General features: G+C 47.9%; 1 protein-coding gene across 2 annotated transcripts in view; it reads right to left on the bottom strand.

Moving 5' to 3' along the window:
* Positions 1–2226: 2226 nt before the first annotated feature.
* The window catches only part of St8sia2 (ST8 alpha-N-acetyl-neuraminide alpha-2,8-sialyltransferase 2), a 70754-nt gene continuing 50498 nt past the window's right edge, over positions 2227–22482 (bottom strand). For both annotated transcript variants that reach the window (XM_059253318.1, XM_059253319.1), the window contains 2 exons: positions 20647–20940; positions 2227–3763 (listed from right to left, as the gene is read on the bottom strand). In XM_059253318.1, the coding sequence (XP_059109301.1) occupies positions 3478–3763; positions 20647–20940 (580 nt within the window). In that variant the 3' untranslated portion in view covers positions 2227–3477. The remainder of the gene's footprint in view (positions 3764–20646; positions 20941–22482) is intronic.

The raw sequence follows: 22482 nt of genomic DNA, 5'->3' as shown, positions 1-22482 counted from the left end.
TGTTCCAATGGGAAAACAATGGATCGTGCAGGGAAGACGGATGGTCTACTCAGCTTCAGATGTGTTGAGTTCCAAATGTCAGAGCAGGTAGAGTATGTTTAACAAGCAGCCCGTCATCCTAGGGCCAGAGCATCCAGTGGCGCTAAGAGGCTAAGGGGAGTGGAAGGTGTTCTTTGGGTGGTGGTAGCTAGATCTGAAGGAAGGCACAGAACTGCTGATGTACCGTGCAGGGGCCTGTGGGGAGGATCTTACTGGAAGGAACGGCTACTTTGCGGTACAGGGAGAAGAGAGGGAAAAATAGGCAGATCTTCCTTGGCTCCCTTTTCGACTCAAGGTAGGAGTGCTAATAAATAACTCATAAATACATAAATAGATATATAAATAAATGGTCATGGAGGTTGGGATAGGAGGGGTAAAATGTTAAGAACATAGTATCTTGCCCAGGACAATTCACGTAGAACTGTGCAGTGAGAGAGGCCTTTCGAGTTAGCACATGGAGGGCACTGAGATGCTGGTCCCAGGAATGGGCTAGGAGGGGCCGCTACAGTGTGGTCCAGGGGATTGGTGGCTACAGGGACAGTTGACCCTGCCAAGGTCTGGTAGTGGAGGAATTCAGTGAAGAGGCTATAGGAATCAGGGTGAATGCAAGGGGGCCAGTGAAGAAATGGAAGTTATGAAAGGAAGGACTTCCTGGCCAGAGGAGGAGCCTCACTTACTCAGAAATGGGAGAATGGAGGGTAAGTGGGAGGCAGAGGCCAAGAGTTTCTGAGGAAAGGTTTCATGGCAAATGCCTAGTTTTTTCTTTTTCTTTTTTTTGGTGATGGCAGAGGCTAAGGTTGGAGTCATTGGGAGCTCAAAGTAAATGGAGGTCTGGCAGGCTTAGGCGGGTGGACTGAAGAGGTGACTGATAGCCAAAAGAGAGGCTGATGGGATGCTATGGTTGACTATGGTGGCCACAATCAGGTTAAGAGTGCAGGCTGTGCCTCCTGGGGGCCAGCCAAGGTCAGCCAGTCTAGGTCAATGGAAGCCAGCCGCAGGGAGTTCTCAGTAGGCAGTAAAGGCCACTTGGCTGCTGACTGTGAGTTTGGCTGGAGAAAAAGAAGGAGAGGGACAGCTAAGGCTCATAGACTCCTGCTGCTATATGCTCAGATCATTTAGATAGTCTAGGGCCTGCTGAGTTAGTATAAGGGCATATATGGGTAGTCCTGGGGTTGCTGACTTTTTCCAATCCGGTTACAGCCTGACTAAGTCCAGTTCGACAACTGGCCCTCTAACTCCTCTGCAGAGGGAGAGGATGCTGGGTGGAGTTCAGGGTTACCTCCAGAACCTGACTTCTGGGCCTTTTTCATGATTCCACATGGACCACGCTGACATCCAAGGGCTTTACCAATGCAAGGCCCTGCTGGTGACTTTACCTATTCCTCCAGGGCACTGCAAACTTCAGAAATTAAATGTCTTCTAGAGCCTTTGAGATCCTTAAGATGAAAGGCTCTGGAGACATGTAAAATATGATACTAATTATTTCCACTGCTCACAAGGAGGCTGAACCACTCAGTTCCCAGGGAGGCTGTTAGGGCTGTTGCTTTTTTAAATATTCATTTTGTGATGCAAATCCCAAACCACACACTTCATACTGTAACAAGAATAAAGAGAGAAACATGGAGATGTACGATCCTCATCCTGACTTGGGGCCAGAAGGACTGTACACGGGGTTAATGGTGCTAGGGTGTCCCTCCATTGTCTCTGCTCACTTCCCATCAGCCGTTAGTTGAGAGCAAATGTTGTTCTGAATGGCTGTTGATTAATTACGTCAGGCCTCATATGCTTGGGAGCAGATCTTGATTACTTTTCTTAACTCTATTCACCTTCAAGATAATAGTTTTTTTTCCTTATCTTTCAAATATGTTTTAAAAAACCATTATTTATCAGGCAAGGGACTGCATCTAACAAATCAAGCTGGATAAGGCTTTGCTTCGTGTGACCTGTAAGTCCAACCCCTACGTTGTTGGCATTGAGCCCAGATTTCCCTTGGAGATTATGTCCAGTGTTCGGAACTGTGTTTAGCTTTGGGCTTTTACGAGAAAAACAAGTCTTAAGTGTGAATCTTCATAGAAGGGGGAAAAGATTTTGCAAAAACTCTGCAGTCATTGCTTGTGTGTGGGGGGCTGGGTGGGGATCAGCAGGTGTGTAGAGTGGACATTGGAACCTTTCCCAGAAGAGCTGAAAATCTCCATGGTGTGGAGCTTGGTGTGGGCGGGGATGACTGTCAAGATGCGGGAAGTGACAAGAAGGTGATGCTGACAGAGCAGTCTGGCTGCAGGGGACCCTCAGAGTGCAGGGTGCAGAAAGCAAACCGAGCGTGACTATAGCGACCCAGAACCGGGTGCTCCACAGTCTTCAGGAGTCCGGGTTTGGGGCTCTGTGAGGTGCCTAGAAAGGCGATGGTATATATTGTGACAGGATGATCCCTATGGTGACTGTGCCCTTTCAAGCATTTGCTGTGTCTTTCTGGTGGTAGACAGGACAGTAGAGTTCCCTCATGCGACATTCTTAGAAGATGAGATGAAGGCTAACCTGGAAGTTGATGCCCCAGGATCACTTCCTCCTCGGTAGGCCTCCATTGCTGTAAAGCGCACCCAACAAAATGACCATAATTTGGACACTCTTTTGTCCTTTTCTGAGGCGGAGCAAACCCCTAGACTGTCTCAAGTTTCTACAACCATGATTTACAGCACTGTACCTCTTTAGGACCATCTGCTGCTCCACACTACTAAGCTCTGGACAGCACTTGTCCAGTCAGACTATGGGGCTGTCCATTGAGTTTCCTCCAGCCTCTCTCCAGAGCTGTGAAGGCCTGGCTGGGACACAGGTGATACCCATGTGAACGTCAAGTTGCACTCTCAAGTTCTTGAACAAGGTCCTCAGCTCTGTTGTGACCTCTGATGTTTGGTCTCCTTGTGCCTCGTTGCCCAGCGGAACTCTCCAAGTCTCTCCTCCATGAACTGTACCTCTTTAGACTGGTTCAAACTGTCCTTTCTGAGTCTGGGCTACCCAGAATCCACATCACTCAGAGGTTCGGGGAAGCTGACAACAGGTGGCTCTCCATTCATCCATGAGCCCAGAGATCCGTCCAACCCAGGAGGCGGGTTGTCATCCAAAGTCATGGGACTGGCTTCTTTGCATGTCAAGTCCTTCTGCCCCCAAAGATGGACTGAGTCTCCATCTGGTCCAGGTGGGTTCTCCACACCTTCTTCCTGTGGCTTATCTGCCTAATGCTAGATGAACACCACACAGTTATAAATACTCAGGTCAATATATATATGCAGGTATAGATATATATATTCTGGTCACTGTTTTACACTTTAACAAAGAAAACCACTAGCCTGCTTGTTCTATTGTTTGTGCCACCCCGACTCCCATCTGCCTGTGGTGTAGCTGGCAGGAAAGTGAGCCATTGAGTCCCATGCGCTGTCATCCTTACGTAGCCCCATCACACTGGCCGACAGTCAGTTTCAATGCCCCTTGCTCATGCAGGCTCTTGAGGGCCTTGAATTCCAAGGGCATGGTGTGGGGGCTGGCCTGGGAGGTATAGCCATACTTGAGGCTGTCATAATAGTGGTACTTGACAGGGTTCTGATTCTGATCCAGTGGAAAAGGCCAGAAGCCATAGAGGTAGATCTGATTGCAGAAGCGTGTGGCCAGGGTATACATCAAGAGGCCAGTAGTTGGTCTTTTTATGTGGACTTTGTTGGTCAGCCAATATCTGGATAAGGAAAAAAAAAAAGAAGTTAAAAAAGAAACAATAAGGCCTGGGAAGTTGGCTCAATTGAAACGCCTGCCTTGCAAGTATGAGAACCTGCTTGGATCCTTCAGTATCCATGTAAAAGCAGGGCATGGTGGAGTATACCTGTAACCTGATTGTGCAGGGGCATAATGCACGCATGTGTGCACTCATTCATGAATGCACGCATATGCACACACATATGCATCCACTAACAATATACATTATAAACCAACAGATACAGAAACAATGAGGAAATGCGTTTGTGAATACTTTCCAAGAAGAGAGCAATTCTATTCTGCCCAGCAGCCCACCTCCTGCCACCCCAAGGACCAGTCAAGTCACAGACCCTAGACTTCCTTCTCAGAAGACTGACAACGACCACTGATTAAGCACCTGGACTACACCTTGAGTTGGTGCTTTCCTGTACATGAGTCTATGAGGTCTGGGGCACCAAGGTAAAAACTGGCACCCCAAGGTCACATGTGGGAAGGGGCGGTACCTTGTCGTGAACTTAGACCCATTGGCAACTGAAGCAGGGTTAGCAGCTTTCTGTAATGGACTGGGTGATAAACACTTGGATTTGCAACCATATGGCTTCAATTATGACTACGTAACCACACTGTAGTTAGAGCATGAGTCACCAGCAACATACACAGATGTGTCCAGGCTTGGCCCTGACCCCTCCAGACTTGGCCCTGACCCCTCCTAAAGCATGCTTGTCTGCATAGTGCCCATCACCTTATGGATAGTTCTATTAGTCTTCTCCACTTAGCACGTCATACAGGTAGACTTCTTTCCTACCAGTGTTCTAGAAGCCCCACCCCCTGAGGCAGCTGACCTTCCCTGACCATGTGCGTAACTTCTCTGCAGAGCCAAGGGCTCTGGGCTACGAGGCTGGATTCTGTCTACACATTTCTTCCAATGATCTGTCACTCAATCTTATTAGCCATCTTGAATAGGGAGTCAGTGTTTTCTGCCTTTGGGACTCTGTCAAAGAGTGATGGGAGGAACCATGGAGAAGGGCAGAGAGCAGGGCATTAGATGAAGCATCCCAGGTGAATGGAGTACTGTGCGTCTCTGTGTACCTTAGTCAGAACCAGAGCACAGAAGGGGCCATCTGCACTCTGGGAAAGGAACCATGCCCAGAGGATGGACGTACGTAACTCAGATGATTCAGTTGTTGGCTGTCTGTGTCTTTGAGAAACTCGCTTCTCTCTGATGGACCTCATTTTTCCCACTGATGTATTGTCCGGGTTCCAACATTCTGAGAGAATCGAGAAAATTCTCTACATGTGAGAACACTTGTTGTCATCCTTGCTTCCTGCTGTGGATCAAGAGCTCACTCTGAGTGGCCCCCACCTCTTCATTTGTAGTTAAAGCTCTGCTTGCCCCTGGCTGAATGGCTTTAATAGATAGCCAGGCTTCTGTTCCAATGCAAAGGCAGATTTGCTGACCCCTGAGCCGGCCCAATGTGTCTCTAAACCAGACCCAGACCACGATTTCCTGTCTTTAAACAAAAACTTCCCTGGGACTGCATCCCACAGGCTTGCCCCTCTTCCACTGAAGTGAAGGCCACTGCAGTTTCTGATGGCACCTCAAATGAGCCAATTAAATTCATGCTGTAAGTGGAAGGGCACCAGAACAAAACATTTACTTATTGTCGAAGGATAAGACTATTTTTTTTTTGTGTGTGTGTTCTTCACAGTGATTTTTAGCTGGTATGGAGGGGTGGAGAGGGAAAGGATTCCTAGAAGCCCCCCAAATCCCTTTATGCTCAATGGCTCCTTCTGCAGCTCAGAAAAGAAACCCAAAAGATTCCAGAGTCGTCTCTGGAGGATTTCCTTGCTTCTTTGTTTGGAGGAAGCATTAGCTTCTGGAGCACATGAGGTCACAGATGCCTAGAAACCCGAATAATTACAGTAAAGTAGGCAATATTTTCAAGGTTTGCTAAATAAAAGGTATTTTGAGGACCCCCCACAACCTACCTCTCCAACAGAACTATTTGTCTGGTGTGATCTGAATGTCATTTGGACCTTGAGATAGGAGGCAGTGGACCCAGATGGTCACAATGAGGCTTGTGATTCTCCTGGGCACAGCAGGGGCTGGGTGGTCCCTTGGACAACCATGGCTGTTTGGTAAGTCTATCACTTGGAGATCCCCATCCTTGTGGCTCTTCCTATTTTAGGCTGTATGAACCTAGAAACTTCCGAGCAACTGATTTTCCAACAGGGAATCAGATGGCGGAACAAAGAGAGCCGTGCAGTGGCTCTGGTAACTGCAGACACAACACAGTTGAAAGCCAGCATGAAGCAAGTCTGTGGACACAGTGCAGACCTGCCCTTTCTTCTCCATACTGCTGAAATGTCTATGGTGATGGCCGACCATTGTCCTCCAACTCCCTCTCACAGCCTCCTGGGCATCTCTCAGAAACCTCTCCCTGTTCCTCATGCCATCCAAATTCCATGGCAGATACTCTGCAAGACCTTCCCTGGCTACACTTTCAGCCTGGACTTTCCCTCACTGCACCAGCCTTCCCAGTATGAATGGTCACGGCTCCCCTCCAAGGCCCTACGCTGTCTCATAGTGCTTCCCCCATCAAGATTCTGTTGCTCTTTTGTTCTGGTCTCTGGCCTGTACCCGAGGTCACCTGTGTAATGGTTTCTTTCCCAGGCTGCTGAAGTCTCTTGGGACCGCAGTGCACATGCGTGCCTTTCCTTATACTCTGGGTTCTCTGTGGGTCATCTGTCTTGCTCACTGCCTCTGTGCTGAGCAGCCAGGACTATTGAAGAAGTGTATTATCACTCAGGAGGAGGGAGGGCTGATTTCAGATCGGGGGGTGTATGTTTAGTCTTTCCTCCCCTTAGACTGAGATTCCACAGGGCTGTGGCCTACTTTCTGTGGGTTAGGTAGGAGCAAGGGTTGGAGTGCCACTTGTCTGAAAGAAAATATACTGAGAATGTGAGGGGCAGCCTATGTGTAGTCAGTCCCACTGGGGTCCAGGATGGGTTAACTGAGGTCCCTCAGTGGCTGGAAATTTCTTTCCTCTGGTCACAGGGATGCCTGGGTAGATTGGACACAGAAGCAGTATGTCTGCCTTTTGTGTCTGCTCTGCTCTGTTCCCCATAATGCAAATGGGCCTGGAACTCTAAGGGGGGGGGGTTCCTCCCTAGTCTTCCTGAGCAGGAGGAGGGATGAGCCAGGTTGAATCCACATAGAACCCACACTGCATGGCTCTGGATATGTCTAGTTCTGAATTGATGTGGTGAGTTACATCAGCCAGCCTTACTGTAGATGAGAGAACTCCATGGGGACCATGATGCTGGAGACCCTAAGCCAAGTGGGGAATTATGCCACTATCCCAAGAATCCACAGGATACCAGAACTACTTACTGCAGTTGCTTGGGTGTTTCTGAAAGGCTGTGTTCTGTGATGAGGTTTCCTTCCAACTGCCTCACGTTGCAATACTTTTCTGAGCTCTCTAGAAGAATTACATGCTTTGAAAGGTCCATCTTGTGACCCTTCTCCTTCCTCAACTGTGATGACTGTTCTTGGTTGTCAACTTGACTACATCTGGAATTAACTAAAACCCTAAAACGGGGCACAGCTGTGAGGGATTTTTGCTTACTTTGAAGCAGAAAGATCCGCTTCTAATCTGGATCTTTGAGGTAGGAAGATATACTTTTAAGTCAGATCTTTGATGTGGGAAGATATACCTTGAATACAGATCTTTTCAAGTGGGAAGACCCACCTCCATTTTGGGTCATGCAATCTTCTGGAAGCCTATATAAGGACATGGAAGAAGGTCATTTTTACTCTTTGCCTATTTGTTTTTACTTTGCTAACGAGTCCACTCCTTCACTGGCATTAGAACCTACTTCCTCAGGATTCTGGAATATATTGAAGATCAGCTGAGGCATCCAGTGTCATTAACTACTAGATTTTTGGACCTTCCATTCATAGACAGTCATTGTTTGATTAGCTGGACCACAGCCTGTAAGTCATTCTAATAATAACCCCCCTCTCTCTATATTCATTCTATAAGTTGTGTTACTCTAGAGAACATGACTAATACACCAACCATCCTACCCACATTCCACAGCCACTCCCCTCCCACTGTATCTCAACTGAGGTCTGGTCCTGACTTCAGTAACTTTCTCTCAGTACCTTACCCCTCACCTAGGGTTTCACATAGTGGCCATACCACAGACTGAGGCACTAAACAGGTCTCAAGGATTAGGCAAGCTCTTACTTGGTGAGGGGTTGAACTGGGGCTCCCCTTGCCAGGTCTTCTGATTCCATATCCATGTTCTTTGTCCTTTGTGGTCTAGCCCTGACAGTACATGGGTGGCCAGGAAGGTGGCTGGTGCTAGGATGTGGGTCTGCCTATGGGGCTGTCTATTTATTCACCAACTAACAGGAAGGAAGCATGGTGATGGCCTAGGGATGCTTGATGCTGAGGTTGGGGCTCCTTGGCCACCATGGCACTCTCTGTGCACAACATGGCTATGAGGTGGGCTTGGGAGGGCCCTGGGGGACAAAGGCAGGGAGACTGTAAAGAGATGACTCCCAATGGGACTGCAAGTGGGTATAAAGGGACTTTTGGTGGTGACAAAAGTCTTTAAAGCAGGGTTGTGCTGATGATGTTCACATCACAGATACACATACAGTTGTAAACTGTATGTTTACAACTCATCAAACTGTAGTTAGAATATGTGAATTAGTAGGTGTTAATTATACTTCACTAAAGGTTTTTATGTTGTTGTATTTTTTTTTTGTTTTTTTTTTGTTTTTAAAAGATGACTTCCAAAAGGACAGCCAGTGATGGCAGGTCCTCCCATACATCCTGGGAAATGTTCATCTTCCTCAGCGGACACACATTCAATAATGGAGAGCTTGCCCTTTGCTAAGCTTGCCTCTTACACTTCAGTCCTGGTGCACAGTTTCTTAATTTAGTTGTCCACTGCGACACCAGGAGCTTGAGGAGATGCCTAGGGCCCACTCCCAGGAGCCTGCACACTGAGATTCCTACAATGTGCTCCATTAACTCCTGCTCTGACTAGGAGGTGGAGCTAGAGAAAGAGCCCAAATGTGGGTTACATTTGGAAGGGAGAGGGGGACAGAGGGCATGTAAGGGCAGATGAGAACTCAGCCAGCTCAGCTGAGTAAAATGGGGTAAATTGAGAGTTGGGTTGTGTACGAAGAAACCCGGTGTCCAGCCTCAGTGTTGTCACAGAAAGGGGGGCCGTGGTGACAGTGGCATCCCCAGGAATGACCAGCTTCATTGTTGCTCTGAAGGCTGACACTAAGATTTTCTGATTTTTTTTTTAAGTACTAGACATTGGATTATTATTTTTTTTGGTATAAATTCTCCAAATTTTAAAAAGTTGTTAACTAATTAAAATGTTTTTTAGAACATTAAGGGTATTCAGTGGTAGAACACTTGCCCAGCATGCATGAGGTTCTGGGTTTAATTCCCAACACTATCAAAAATTTATTTCTTTAAAATTATCACTTGAGAACTTGTTGGGTGGGTCAGACAGAATTGGTCTGTGATTAGCATACCAGCCTCTTGAATTGAACTCATCTTTCTTTTTCAGTGAACAGAAGAGGCAGATGTAGTAGACCAGGGAGATTTTCCTGAGCAGAAGCAAGATTCATATGCATATGATTAGACAGAGTTTGGATATAAGGATGTGTGTTTTTTAAATCTTGGTCTCTAGGGTACTTTTCACCCTGTGGCGATTTCGTAGGGGTCAGGGTTAGGGTGACATGGCCGGAGCTACAACTAGTGTTAGCCAGAGACCATCGAGTGGCCCCAGACATCATCCAGGGACACACGAGCCACTGGTGGTGTCCTGCGCATGAATTTCCTGATGTTCACTCCCTGAGCTATCACTGCCAGACGCCATCCTAGGGATTTGTACTTTGTTTACTGTCTGATAGTAGGGCCTTAGCAGGGGAAGGCTTTCAGAAATGGATTTCTTTTTAGGCCAGTAGTGCTGTGCCCAGAAGGGGGGTGGGGTTCGAATTTAATCAATGGGACAGCCAAGGAGCTAGCAGGGGAGGGTGACACACAAATGCTGGGGTCTCCCCACCCCATACCTTTCTCCACCTCCTCCCTGGCTGAACTCTTTTTCTCTTTCCCCAAATTAAGCACACGCAGCAGCCCCCCTTCCTGGAAACATTCTCTGTTCCCTTTGTTCCTCTAGCTCCTCCCTGGCTCAACCTGTTAATCACACTACCTGATCACCACTAGCTTTCCCCCTACTCCTTTTAGGTGCTTAGCAACTGGGGCCATGGCTTACATTCCTTTGTAGGATTCAAACATCCAGCTCCCTGCATGCTGTACCCAAGGCCCTAGGCAGAGACAACAGTACTTCTCCAAGCCTCAGTGTGTTTCCCAACAGCCATGTGATTAAGATGGATCATATCACCAGTTCTGGTGCCCAGTCTACAACAAGAGGGGCTTCTTCTACTTTCTCTTCCCCTGATCTGGAGATGGGTTGGCTAAAACAGGATGCATCAGGGATCTCCAAACCATCGGATGGAAGAGAGCCCTGAACAACTCCCGAAACATTTGATAAGAGTAAGACACAAACATCTACTGTGTTAAATCGCTGGGACTCTAGGCTTTATCACTGCAGCAGGTCTGGGCATGGTGGTCCTGAGGTCTGCTGTGTGCCAAACACCTTCTACTCAAACTGAAAAGTGGGAAGATGTGGGGAAGAAAAAAGGGGAAGCTGGCAGTGTGCAGAGCTTTGGAACTGTGGACAGTGGGGACAGGGACAGAACTCGCAGCTCTTCAGATCTAGTGCCAGATTTTCCACCTAGGATCACTAATTGGGAAAGGTGTTAATAGCCCACAAGGTTCCAGACTAAATCGGAAGTGTGGTGGCTCTTGGTGGAGGGACCTGCTTGCTCCCGGCTCTGCCTCCAGGGTAAACAAGAACTCCTGAGCCATGTCTGACAGGGACACGGCCTCCATTTAATGAGCAGCTTGTAATAGAAGCTGACTGTGTTATGTAGGAACAGATCATTCTAGATTTCCTCTCTGTCTCTTCAGTCGCTCTGGCCAATTTAGAGACTGTGTGCGTGGCTGACTCGTGAATGATTCCTTTCCTTGGGATAACAGCTGGGTGTTAAAACACAAACTAATTAATTTTGCCTTCCCAAATGAGGTTAGCTGGGTGCATCCAGAGAGTTGTATTGACAATGCACCTTTAATATCCTAGTCTTGAGATTTTAATTAGAAGGCAAAGTAATCTCAAAGACGGCAGTAATTATTTTTCAAATTGGCCACCCCAATGACTGTGACAGTTAAGCACTGTGTTTTATGAGCATGGACAGCAATCAATGAGGATTGCCAAAATCTTTAATCTTTAAAGTGCTTCGTTCCTTCGCCCTGGAGTCTTGGCTACACTACATGGTGAGAATAGTGGCAGCCACTGGTTAGTGGCTGTCCCCCAGATGGGACGAAGAGGACTTTCTCCAAGAAGCTAGTAACACTGTGGGACAGGGCTCGTAATGTCCTTGCGGGGGAGGGATGTCTCACAGAGGTGTAAAGGGCACTTGGTGATGCTCTGTACAAGACTGGCAGCAGAACATGGAAGGAAACTCACCAGTAGCTAGGCTACTGCTTCCCATCTTCTGCATCAGCACCCTCAGCTGATCCGAAGGTTCCAGTCCATTGCTGCCCTTTCCTTGGCTGAGGTCTCTGCTACATCCCGATTTACCTCAGGATTCATCTGCCCATTTTGCATGACAAATAAGTTCTGGTTTTTATCTTAGAATCTGGTGCTGCTGTTGTCAAGAGTTGGTAAAGAGCTCAGTGGGTAAAGTGCCTGCTTTGTAAACATAAGGACCTGAGCTTGACCCTCCCAAAGCTGGGGGTGGGGGCGGGGGTGAGGATGAGGGTGGGAGTGGGGGGGAGGGCGAGGGTAGCCTAATCTTCGAGTCTTGAGTTCCGTGCTGAAATACTCTCAAAAAACCAAGATGGTTGGCACCCCAGAAAAGGTACCCAAGGTTGACTTCTAGCCTTCACATACACACATAAGAATGCATACTTACACACACATGCATGTACCAACACAATACACACACACACACACACACACACACACACACACATACACACACACACGTTACTGAAGCCATGGGAATGAGGGAGGCTTCTGGTCTCTAGGTGTCTAGGTCTCTAGGCTTACCTACACCAATGTTCTACCTAAGCTCAAATAGACCTCAACTATGACCAAGCTACCAAAAGTTTCAGTGATCCTAGGAGTACACTGAACAAAAGCAATAGCCCCAGCCAGGCTGGATGTACCAGAGATCTGGGCCTGCAGACCTTCTTCATCATTGCTCTGGACGACCCAATTGCCACTGCAGGATCTTGGTTTTCTCCAAAGCCCCTTCCTTTGGTTTTGGTCAGCCACTCTTGAATGTTCTCAATTGCTACGTCATTTCCTGTTGAAGCCTTTAGAACCTTGCGGGATGGCTTTGGTCCTAAGTGCTGATTCCCCTATCACAATACCTACCGTGTTACACTTTAATTATTTGTTTGCCTATTATTTCCTCCCTGCTCTTCTAAATTCTGTAAGGAAGTTGATTGACTTCCTGTTTCTTTGTAACCCTAGATCCTAGGGGAAGGCATGCATGAAGTGCATACTTCACAAATTTCCAGTGATGACTGGCAAGCTGAGCTCATGGCTCACTGTGGGGGCGCTGCCAGGAGAGGTGTGTGGGCTCACTCAGCTTCATCCAACCCATCCAGGAGGACCAGGACTGTGCACGTGACGGACTAACACCCGTGGAGACAGCACGTGGCCTCAACAAAGGAGTAAGAAACACAATGCTGGTTATTTGAGGGGCTCCCTGGGCTACAGAGTGGGCGCCTTGGGTGTCGAGAGATTTGTTTTTCAGGGTTAAGTGTCATTCATGACTCTAAACGGCCAGGAGGCTTCCAGACAATTTGTTGGGAGCTTAAACCTTGTGGTCAGATTCCATAGTTTAAATTCCACATAGAGACAAACAGATTTTATCCAACCTTGCCCATAATCAAAGGAATCCAGTTTCAAACAATAATCAGATGCCAGTTTTCACTGGATCAGTAAAGATGACAAATGTTGATAGTACATACTTTGGAGAGGTTATGGGAAAGCAGGTATTTTCAATAATTGCAGGTGAAAGTAAATTGGTACCTGCCTCTAGGGAGGACAATTTGGTAATATCCATAAAAATCAACAAGGCATGTATCCATCTCCCTTTTTAGCAAAGACACTTCTAAAGAGCAAGCCCACAGATTCATACGTGCTTGCAGACAGAAACCACCTTAAGTGATGGATGGGTCCCTGATCACTGCAGCAAAGCCTGGGAACAATGCCTCTGCCTTCACAGGTGACGAGCCAGATGTACTGCGGATGGCCTGGCAGCTTTGAGAGACCATGAGGTAGTGTGCATCCATATGGAATAATCTTCGGAGCTTAGAAAGGTGTGAGGGAACACAAATTCCCCATGTGTAAAAAGAGACATAGACACAGAGAGTCAGCATCACTGTGCCTCCTGGAGGAGGAGGAGGAGAGAGGAGGAGTTTAATTCCCCTTTCCCCTAAACTTCTCTCATATAATTTGGATTTTTCTTTTTACTACGTGCACTGTGATTTAACACACACACACACACACACACACACATACACACACACACATCATTAAACACAAATAAGGCTGGGAGATAGCTCAGTTGGTAAAGAGCTTAGCATGGAGATCCCTGGGGTTTGCTGGTCAACCAGTCTAGTTTAATTAGTGACCTTCACATTCCAGCAAGAGACTGGGTATTGGGAAAAAAATGTGGATGGCTCTTGAGGAATGACATTTCTGGCACACACACACACACACACACACACACACACATGCATGCATGTACACACAACTACCACCATCACTACCACCACACAAGGACATACATGTACACAAATCACTACCACCACACAAGCACATATATGTACACAAATAAATAAATGCCCAATACTACAGACACTCTTTCTTTTCTATAGAATATACTTCCAGAAAGGTAACTCTAGTTCCTTGACTAGAGTTACTGCTGGAACAAACTGGGGCCAGCGAAGAGAAGGATGCGGACCGGTGATGCACACTCTGGCCTGGAGTGGCGAGCCTGGGGAAGCTCCCCTGCTGGTGCTGACCTGTCCCTTGTTCCCCACACCTTCTATCCTCTCACCCAGCCTGCTCTCTGGCCTTCAGGCTTCTGTTCACGGTGACAGGTGGCAGGGCCCCCTCCACTGATTGTCCCTTCTAAGCCCTGGCAGGAAGGGACCTGACTCAGTGCCATCCCAAGACCAGGCTCGGCATTCCTGGCACTTAATTTGGCGCCAATTCACAGGGTGTCTGCTCAGGGCCAGCAGGCTGCTGCCCTGCTCAAGGGGTGGCCCTCTCTGTGGGTCACAGCCTCCCCCGTTCTTGTAATTGAATTAGAACCATTCACTACCAGCTGCTGACTAGCTTCCCACTTACTGTGCCACACTTTACTGCCTGGCTGTCCATCCACTCTGCTACTCTCCTCCCTGGCAAACAGCCAGCCAGGGCACTGGGCCACTCTGCTGGCTGGCAAAGCCTTTGGGAGAGCTGCTCATGGTGAGTTCTTGTTGGCACTCGAGGCTGAGCTCTGCCAGCTGCGGCCTTTGCACAGTGCTCTCTGCTTCTTGCAATGCTCAGGTCACTACCTCAGCTGGGCTGGAAGCCGCTGAGTGCACCGATTCACTGAATCGAAGAATTCTGGAGTGGGGTATAACCAATAGGGGTTGAATTGTATTCCTCAAGTTCATTGGTTGAAGTCTGCTCTATCTAGCTCTCAATACCTTGGTATGTGACCTTATTTGAGGATAAGATCTCATAGAAGTCTCCAAATTAAAATTAGTCATTAGGATGGGCTTTAATCCACGATATCTTATATCCTTGTGAATGAGAACATTCTTGCCATGTGAGTGTGAAGACAGGCATCCACAGACAAAGAAGAGAGACTGAGATAGGTGTTTTATAGCCCTCATAGGGGACCAACCCTGCCTACATTTTAACTTTTGGGTGCCCAGCCTCTAGAGCTGTGAGACAGTCCCTTTCTACAGTTTAACCATATCAGGATGGTACTTGACTCAGGCAGCCCTCGCTGAACAATGTACCACTCTGTGTGAATGACACGGATTCCCCTCTTCACAGTAAGGGAATTCACTCTGCCCAGACATTTCAAAAGATGCTGAATTCATCACTTCCTGAAGGAGCCACCTTGTTGCTGAGGCTCTCAGGTGCTGGGATGTTCTTACCATTGGCCAGATGGCTTCCTCTCTAAACCCCTTTCCTTCACCTATCCAGCAACCTCACAGGCTCAATCTAGTAGTCCCTCAAGGACTCTATTTCACCAGCCTAAAGCACCCTGGGAGCTTTTAAGCTACTGATGAGAGCCGCTGACTGAATGAAGATGTTCTCATGCTCCCTAATGCCTTCTCTCCCCAAATGTTTCAAGTCCTCAGTTTTTCTGACACTGTGGTCTTTTTCCAGTTGGTTACCCCCAAAGTAGATGTGACTCTTCAAGTGGGATCTGGCCAAGCAGAATAACAAGGCGATCCCTGACCCCCCCTAACACCTAAAAGATGTCCCAACATCCTCAGCTGTGCCTTAAGAGCATGGGAACCTTTGGGGTAGTCATCTGTCCACTCAGCTTCAAGCCACCATTGTTCCCAGCCTAACTGCAGAGTTTTGAATTTATCAGGATTCTCACTTTCCTCCTTAGATTGACTTAAATTTTACTCTGAGACTTTGAATATTGGGACTTCCACTAAAATCATCTCACTCATGAATTTGCTAAATGAACCAACAGTGACCCCATTTCAGCCACTGGCAAAACTGGAGACAGGGTCTGAGTCTTGTGGCAGGGTCACAGAGGTCTCAATAAGGTCCACATAAACGTGTGCTGAATCAGCATCCTTGAAGGGTGGTGGTCATTAGAGAATATGGTTGGTGAGTCTGTCGTGGATATGAGGATGTGGTGGTAGGACATGTAGAGACATCTCAGTCTTATTTAGGCAAAGTCCAATTCAAGCTGCTCTCTCCTCATCTGGAAGAGCAGGACAATTTACTCAACATCTCTGAGTCTTAGTTTCCTTATGGGTAAAAGGGAAACTAAACTTGTATTCTACCTACGAGGCTGTTCCAGAAGAAAGCTAACATTCTCCTGATTGTCAATCAGGCCACGGCTCTTTAAGTTGCCATGCAAGGCCGCATCACCATAGCTGACTTACACCCTGTGTAAATAAAATGACTACACAGATCTCAGTGAACCTGCCTGCTCTTGCCTTCAATCAGGGACCCCACGACAGCATGCCCTGCTCTTTTCTTGTGAGCACTCCTACTTGCAAAGTTTCTTCCCACCCTCTGCTATGAATCCTTGGGTGGATAACCTTCTTAAACTCAGGCTCACTGGTACCTGGAGTTTTCCCATGTTTAAAAAAAACCAGAGCCAAGATGACTACCTCCGCTGTCCTTCCAGTGCAGCTCAATTTAGAAGAGGCCATGGCCAGCTGCTCAGAGGACCAGACTGCTGTGTCAGCTGGTCTTTATGTGTTGATGGCAATGGTTCTCAAGTTTATGCTATGCACCGGAATCAGGCGGAAGACCTGTTCAAACAGACTGCGGGACATTTTCCTAAGCCTTGTGGTTCTGTACATCTGGGGCGGTCTGAGGATCTGCATTTATAACAAACACCCAGGTGATGCTGATGTTGCTCACACCCAGGGTCCATGTAGAGAGCCACTGGCTTAGGGCAGCAAATGGAACTGCAGGTAAGGTAGCAGAGACCATCCCACTTTTGTGCAGGTCATAGATCCACCCCTACCTTCTTTGCAGAGAAAACAGGAGCTGAGGATTTGCTTTACCTCTGCATTTTGTTTTTATTTATTTATTTATTTATTTATTTATTTATTTATTTATTTATTTATTTATTTATTTATTTATTTATTTATTGGTAGTGCTGGGGGTCGAATCCAGAGTTTCATGTATACAAAGCAAGAGAACTACACTCCCAGCCTACGTTTGTCTCTTGTAGCCTCAGTACCATCTGCCTCTATTTTGTTGTTGTTGTTTGCCTGAAAGATAAGGCAGATTTTGGTGCTGTTATTGTTTTTCTTATTATTTCTATGAGCTCAAGCCCATTTTGGCTTTGGTAGTCTTGGCATTATTCTCCTAGAGTCCCTTCACCATTTCCTGGCCATGTGCACTAGAAGTAAACAGAAGCTGACAAGGAGCCACAGAAGAGTCCCGAATCTGTCCCTTACCAGGCGGCCTTTGAAAATGAGTTACTCTATGAGGCTTAGTTTTTCTATCTTTAAAATGGGGATAATGGGACTAAGTCTAGCCTTGTGATTACATGGGATAAGGCTCCGCATGGTATCTGGCCCATAAGCAATAGCTATGATATCATGTGCCTCGCACTTATTTTCCCATTTTTCATTTCCATTCCTCCACGCAGCATTCAGAATGCATGATTAACTGTTGGCATCTAAACATGTCTGCTTTTCTTCAGAAGAACATTTCACACGCATGCAAAGAAATAGCCAAGCAAATCAGGGAAGACAAACCCATCTGGTCCAGGGATGAGAAAGTTTTAAGAAGATCGTGTCCCACTAGGTGCTGATGTGTGTTGAGATCCTGAAGTGTTCTGACAGTTCATCTTGTCCTGCCTGTTGGGAAAGCTGCCCCAGGCCCTGGATAACCGCTGTGCTAATATAGAGTCTACACCAGGGGGATGCTCCCAGGCCCACTGAACTTCTCTGGCCCCTGCAGATCTGGACATGAAGAGGCCCAAGTCCCCACTGCACCTGCTACCCTGGGAGTCAGATGTCACAGCTCTACTCTTGATTGTGCCACTTAATGGCCGAGTCACCTTGTATGGATCACTGGACTTTGCTGAGCACTAATAAGCGGAGATACTAGTATGCCGCAAAAGTTGCCTCTCCTTGGAGATCCTCACCAGCAGAGTGCAAGAGTTCCAGATTCTCCAAGTCCTCACAGGCACTAGTCTTCTGGTCACTTTATTAGTTTATTTGATGAGAGTTATGCTCCCAGGTGTGACGTGGTGCCCGCTGTGGTTTTGTGCTCTCTGCAGTCATCGGTGATGCTGAATGGCTCATCATAGGCTAATTATCCATTTGGGTATCTTCTTTGGAGAAATGTCTATTCAAATCCTTCTCCTATTTTTTGAATTGGGTTGTCTGTGCTTCTGCTGTTAAGCTGTAGGAGTTCTTCACAGGTCCTGGATGTTGGTCCCTCATCAAACATACTACTTGTAAGTGTTTCTGCCTATGTTACAGGTTTTCTTTTTCACTTCTCTGACAGATCCTCCTTTAAACATAGTGGGCCCCCTGCCATCTTCGCTACCACCCCATTGGACATTTCTCTCACAATTTCACTCTGCACCCCTTGCAGACCTGTTCCTTCATTTTCAGTGAACACCAGGTAAGGCCAGAGATGGAGGCGAGTTCTTCCCCGAGGACACAGGCTGGCTGCCCACCTTCTCACTGGACTCAGTACTCCACAAGATGGAGGGGTCTGTGTAAGAGAATCCATCCCAAGGCACCTCTTTCTTTACCTCCTCTCTGGGCTCAAAGCTTGAGGTGGGGCAGCCCACCTGTTGTTCCTGCAGTATTCCCTCCTGGAGTGCTTGCAAAGAGAGCCGCCTTCTTCCCAGGATCAACAGCCTGTTTGTTTAAAGGGCTCATTACGGCTGCTTAATGCTATTTTGACAGATGAAAGTGAGTCAATTATGGCTAAAAATAGCTCTGGCTGCAGAGGTTTCTTCCAGATGGCTGCCTGAACCCCATCCAAAGGACTTTTGCTCTTATTGTCAAAGGGCAGTTCTCTGCCCTCGGCTGTCTCCTTGAATCTCCAGATCAACTCAGGAGGGGCCTCCTTTCAGGAATAAATGCCCTTCAAGGCATGGGGCCTAAGCTCTGGAGAGCAAGGTTGCTCAGACAGACCCACTCTGACAGAATGAAGGGAAAAGACGCTGCAGAGGTTCTCTTGTGTCCTTCTGGAACAGGGGACCACTCTGTCTCACCAGCCAGGGTGTGACCCAATGTGGTTGCCCTGGTAGTTTCTTTCTTTAGATCTGTCTTGGGGCCAGTGTATTCCCTGTGATAACACATACCAAAATATGTCCAACTTTGATCATAAGCATGAATGTCTTAGGGTCACCTTTTTTCATGAGTCCTATGTGGGTGACTCAGATGGTTTCCCAGGTTTTACATCGAGGCTCCACCAAACAGTATTCCCATGTTCCTCAGTGGCAAGGAATCAGTACTGGGGAGCTTCCACTGTCTTTGGAGTAAGGCTGTGATTGGCCTCTTGGTTGGGTGGACAGCTGGGTAGGTCAGTGGGTGATGCGTATTTTTAGCAGACATATCAAATTTATGTCTAAGGAGGTACTCAGTTCCTCAGTACCTGCTCCCACCCCACCACTCAGGCTTCTGCAGGCTCTTGTATGCCAGAATACAGTACCACCATCCACCCATTTGCTTAAGCTCTAATCCCAAAAGGATGTGAAAAGAGACGCACTCAATACCATCTGTCCCCAACATTCTATCACCAGCCACTGTCTGACTGTAACTGTGTGGTACACCTTTGCCCACAACCATCCAGCCAAGCTATTCCTGAATTTCAATTAACACCAATTGGAAAGAACACAGTTACCATCCCCCCCCCCCCCCCCCCGCAATCCTAAATTTTGGGGTGATAACTGGAACCAAGTGAGTGAGTACTTAACATCCAGCTCTGCTGGCTGTTGTGACCCAGGGTGTGACCCCAGGCAGTTCCTGGCCCAAATCCCTGGGGGTGGGCCTGTGCCTGGTCTCACAGTGGAGAAGGAATAAGCAGGACGTTAGAAATTACCAGGTTGCCTGAGCTGTTGAAAAGCCCAACTGGATCAATGTGGACTTAACTATTTCCTTCCTTCCTTCCTTCCTTCCTTCCTTCCTTCCTTCCTTCCTTCCTTCCTTCCTTCCTATTGTTTTGAGACAGGGTCTCATGTAGCCCATGCTGGCCTTGAACTCACTATGTTGCTGAGGATGACCTTGAACTTCTGATCCTTCTGCACCATGCCCTGGTTGTGCAGTGCTGGGGTCTGGACCCACGGCTTAGTGCAAGAGTCAAGGATGATGGCGACGGCGGTGTTGCCAATGGTATCTGTATTAGAGGTTGTGCTGACATTACTCCATTTAGTCCTTACACCCCAGCAATGTTACCCTTCCCACCCCTGCCTACTGATGAGGAAGTGAAAGTCTACAGAGCTGAAGGTGACCTCTTGAAGTCAAAGCCATTTGTTCCTGGTGGAAATCACCTACCTGAGGTGGCAGATATGTGACCTATCAGTCGCCATCTTCCTTCCCAAGTCCATTTCATCTGTTCCCACTGAGCCTCGATATAACCTCTTTTTTTTTTTTTTTTTTTTTTTTGGTTTTTCGAGACAGGGTTTCTCTGTGTAGCTTTGCGCCTTTCCTGGATCTCGCTTTGTAGACCAGGCCGGCCTTGAACTCACAAAGATCGGCCTGCCTCTGCCTCCCGAGTGCTGGGATTAAAGGCGTGCGCCACCACCGTCCGGCCCCAATTACTTTCTTAAGAGCACAGTAAGTAGGCAGCTCACCTGGATGAAACCGGTTTGCCAACCACCCTCCTTGCTGATGGAGGTTCAGAAAGGCCAGGCAGTTCGCTAAGAGCCTTCAGCTTAATGGGTGTGGAGATGGAAGTGCCTCTGAGACGCAGCCCTGCTTACCACCCGTACCCAACCCTTAGCCACGGTGGCGCACTCACCCTCGGACTGCGTGCAGCAGGCGCAGGGAAGGGTAAGCCGTGCGCACGTTGACGTGGTGCTTCAGGATGAGAGCGTTGACCCACTCCACACGTTCTTTGCCACCCCGGGCCATGAAGGCAGGTATCCACAGGATGCTCCCATTGAGGCCGTGCAGCCGCTGCAGCAGCTTCTCCCGCCACGTGGCATTCACCAGGTCCTCAAAGGCCCGCTGGATGACTGACGGGTTCATAGTCACTAGATCTGTTTTGAGGCCCACGTCCCGGGCGTACTCCTGAACTGGAGCCAGGTTGCACCTGAGGGATAAAAGGCAACATGGTCCTTCTTACGTTGAACTTTACCCTGTCCTCTGCCTCTTCTTGCTTCTTTCTCTTCCTCCGCCCGGATGCATCATGGGTACTTGGCGTCCCAAGTATTTTTTCCCTCCCTTCCTGCCTTGAACGTTTACTGAGCCCCCTGTATATCGTTAAACACAAAATGCCACTCTCCTGGAGGCCAGTCTCTAAAAGAGGAACAACAGTGCTATCCCTCAGCCCCACAATGGGGTTGCCCTTAGCAGGGGGGGGCCTGGCCCATTAGAGTGAGGGCTCAGAAGACAGATTTCCAGGTTCGATACTCAGATCTGACACCCTCTACCTGTGTGATCCTGGACAGCTTTCTCAGCCTCTCTCTGCTTCCTGAGAGCTCCCATTTACTTTGGCTGTGGTGGAGACCACAGGAACACGGTTACGCAGAATGCCACGGGACCGAAATGAGAGCACAGCCAATGTTAACTCCTGTTATCTTTGTACGAGGTAGAGGACGATCAGGTGTCAGAGCAGGGAGAGAAACATAAAGGATAGGTGAGCAAAAGAGCCCTGGTGGACAGCTACAGAAAAAGAGCTTGTCTCGGGTTTGTAAAGTCAGGAGAATCCCACAGAGACTAGTTAAAAATAGGCTTCCCCAGGTCCTGATTCAGCAGGCCTCAGAGCTTAAGAATTTATATGTATGTATGTATATTCATGTGCATACATATACTTTCTAAAAATCTCTTCCTCCTTGGGTTCCAAGCAACTTAAAAAAAAAAAACAAAAAAAAAAACCACCATGCCATGGAATTTTAGGCACAAGAAATTTGCCTGAGGGCAGCGACTGTGAGGCAGCATAGGTGTTTGGAGGAGGCCTGTGAATTGGTTTGACTAACAGGTATTACGCAGATGAGACAGGGAACAAGGGGGGAGCCGGATGAGATATCAGAGGTTGGCTGTGCAAGGACTTGGCTCCGAAGGCAGTAGGCAGCAGGGAGCCATTTGAAGGGTCTTGAGGGAAAGAGCAAACAGGCAGATCTGTACACTGCATTCTCTTGCTGAACCAATCAGCCTGCCTATTCACTGCCTTGGGTCCCTTCCTCAAGGGTCTGAGGGTGTCTGAGGGCCCCTAAGACTGAGTCTGTAGCCAGGAAGTACTGTCTTCCCTGGAGAACTGGGTGGTAAGGAAAATCTCTGCATCAGTGGGAATAAATGGAGAACTCGGAGCAAGTATGTTCAGTATGGAGGCTGACTACGTGTAAGGGAGGAGCCAGGTGCCATCACTTCATTGTGTACCACAGACACCATCTGCCCCTGCCTTTAAGCAGCAACTTTTCTTCTGTGGCTGGGAAAGAAAGCCAGTTGAGTGGATAGCACGCTGGCATCCTGAGCCCTGGGCTACACTGCTCACTTGGCTAGTATTTCTCCCCCCACAGGTCAGCTTATGAACCTGTATTTACTGCGAACCTATATTCATGACCCCATTTTACTGACAGAAGAAGGAAGTCCTCAGCTGCCAATTAACTTGCCCAAATCCTCTGAGCCAAGAAGG

The sequence above is a fragment of the Peromyscus eremicus genome, chromosome 1 (assembly GCF_949786415.1).
Source record: "Peromyscus eremicus chromosome 1, PerEre_H2_v1, whole genome shotgun sequence".
Taxonomy (NCBI): Eukaryota; Metazoa; Chordata; class Mammalia; order Rodentia; family Cricetidae; genus Peromyscus; species Peromyscus eremicus.
Note: the sequence above shows the minus strand (reverse complement) of the source record. Positions and strands in the feature narration are given on the sequence as shown.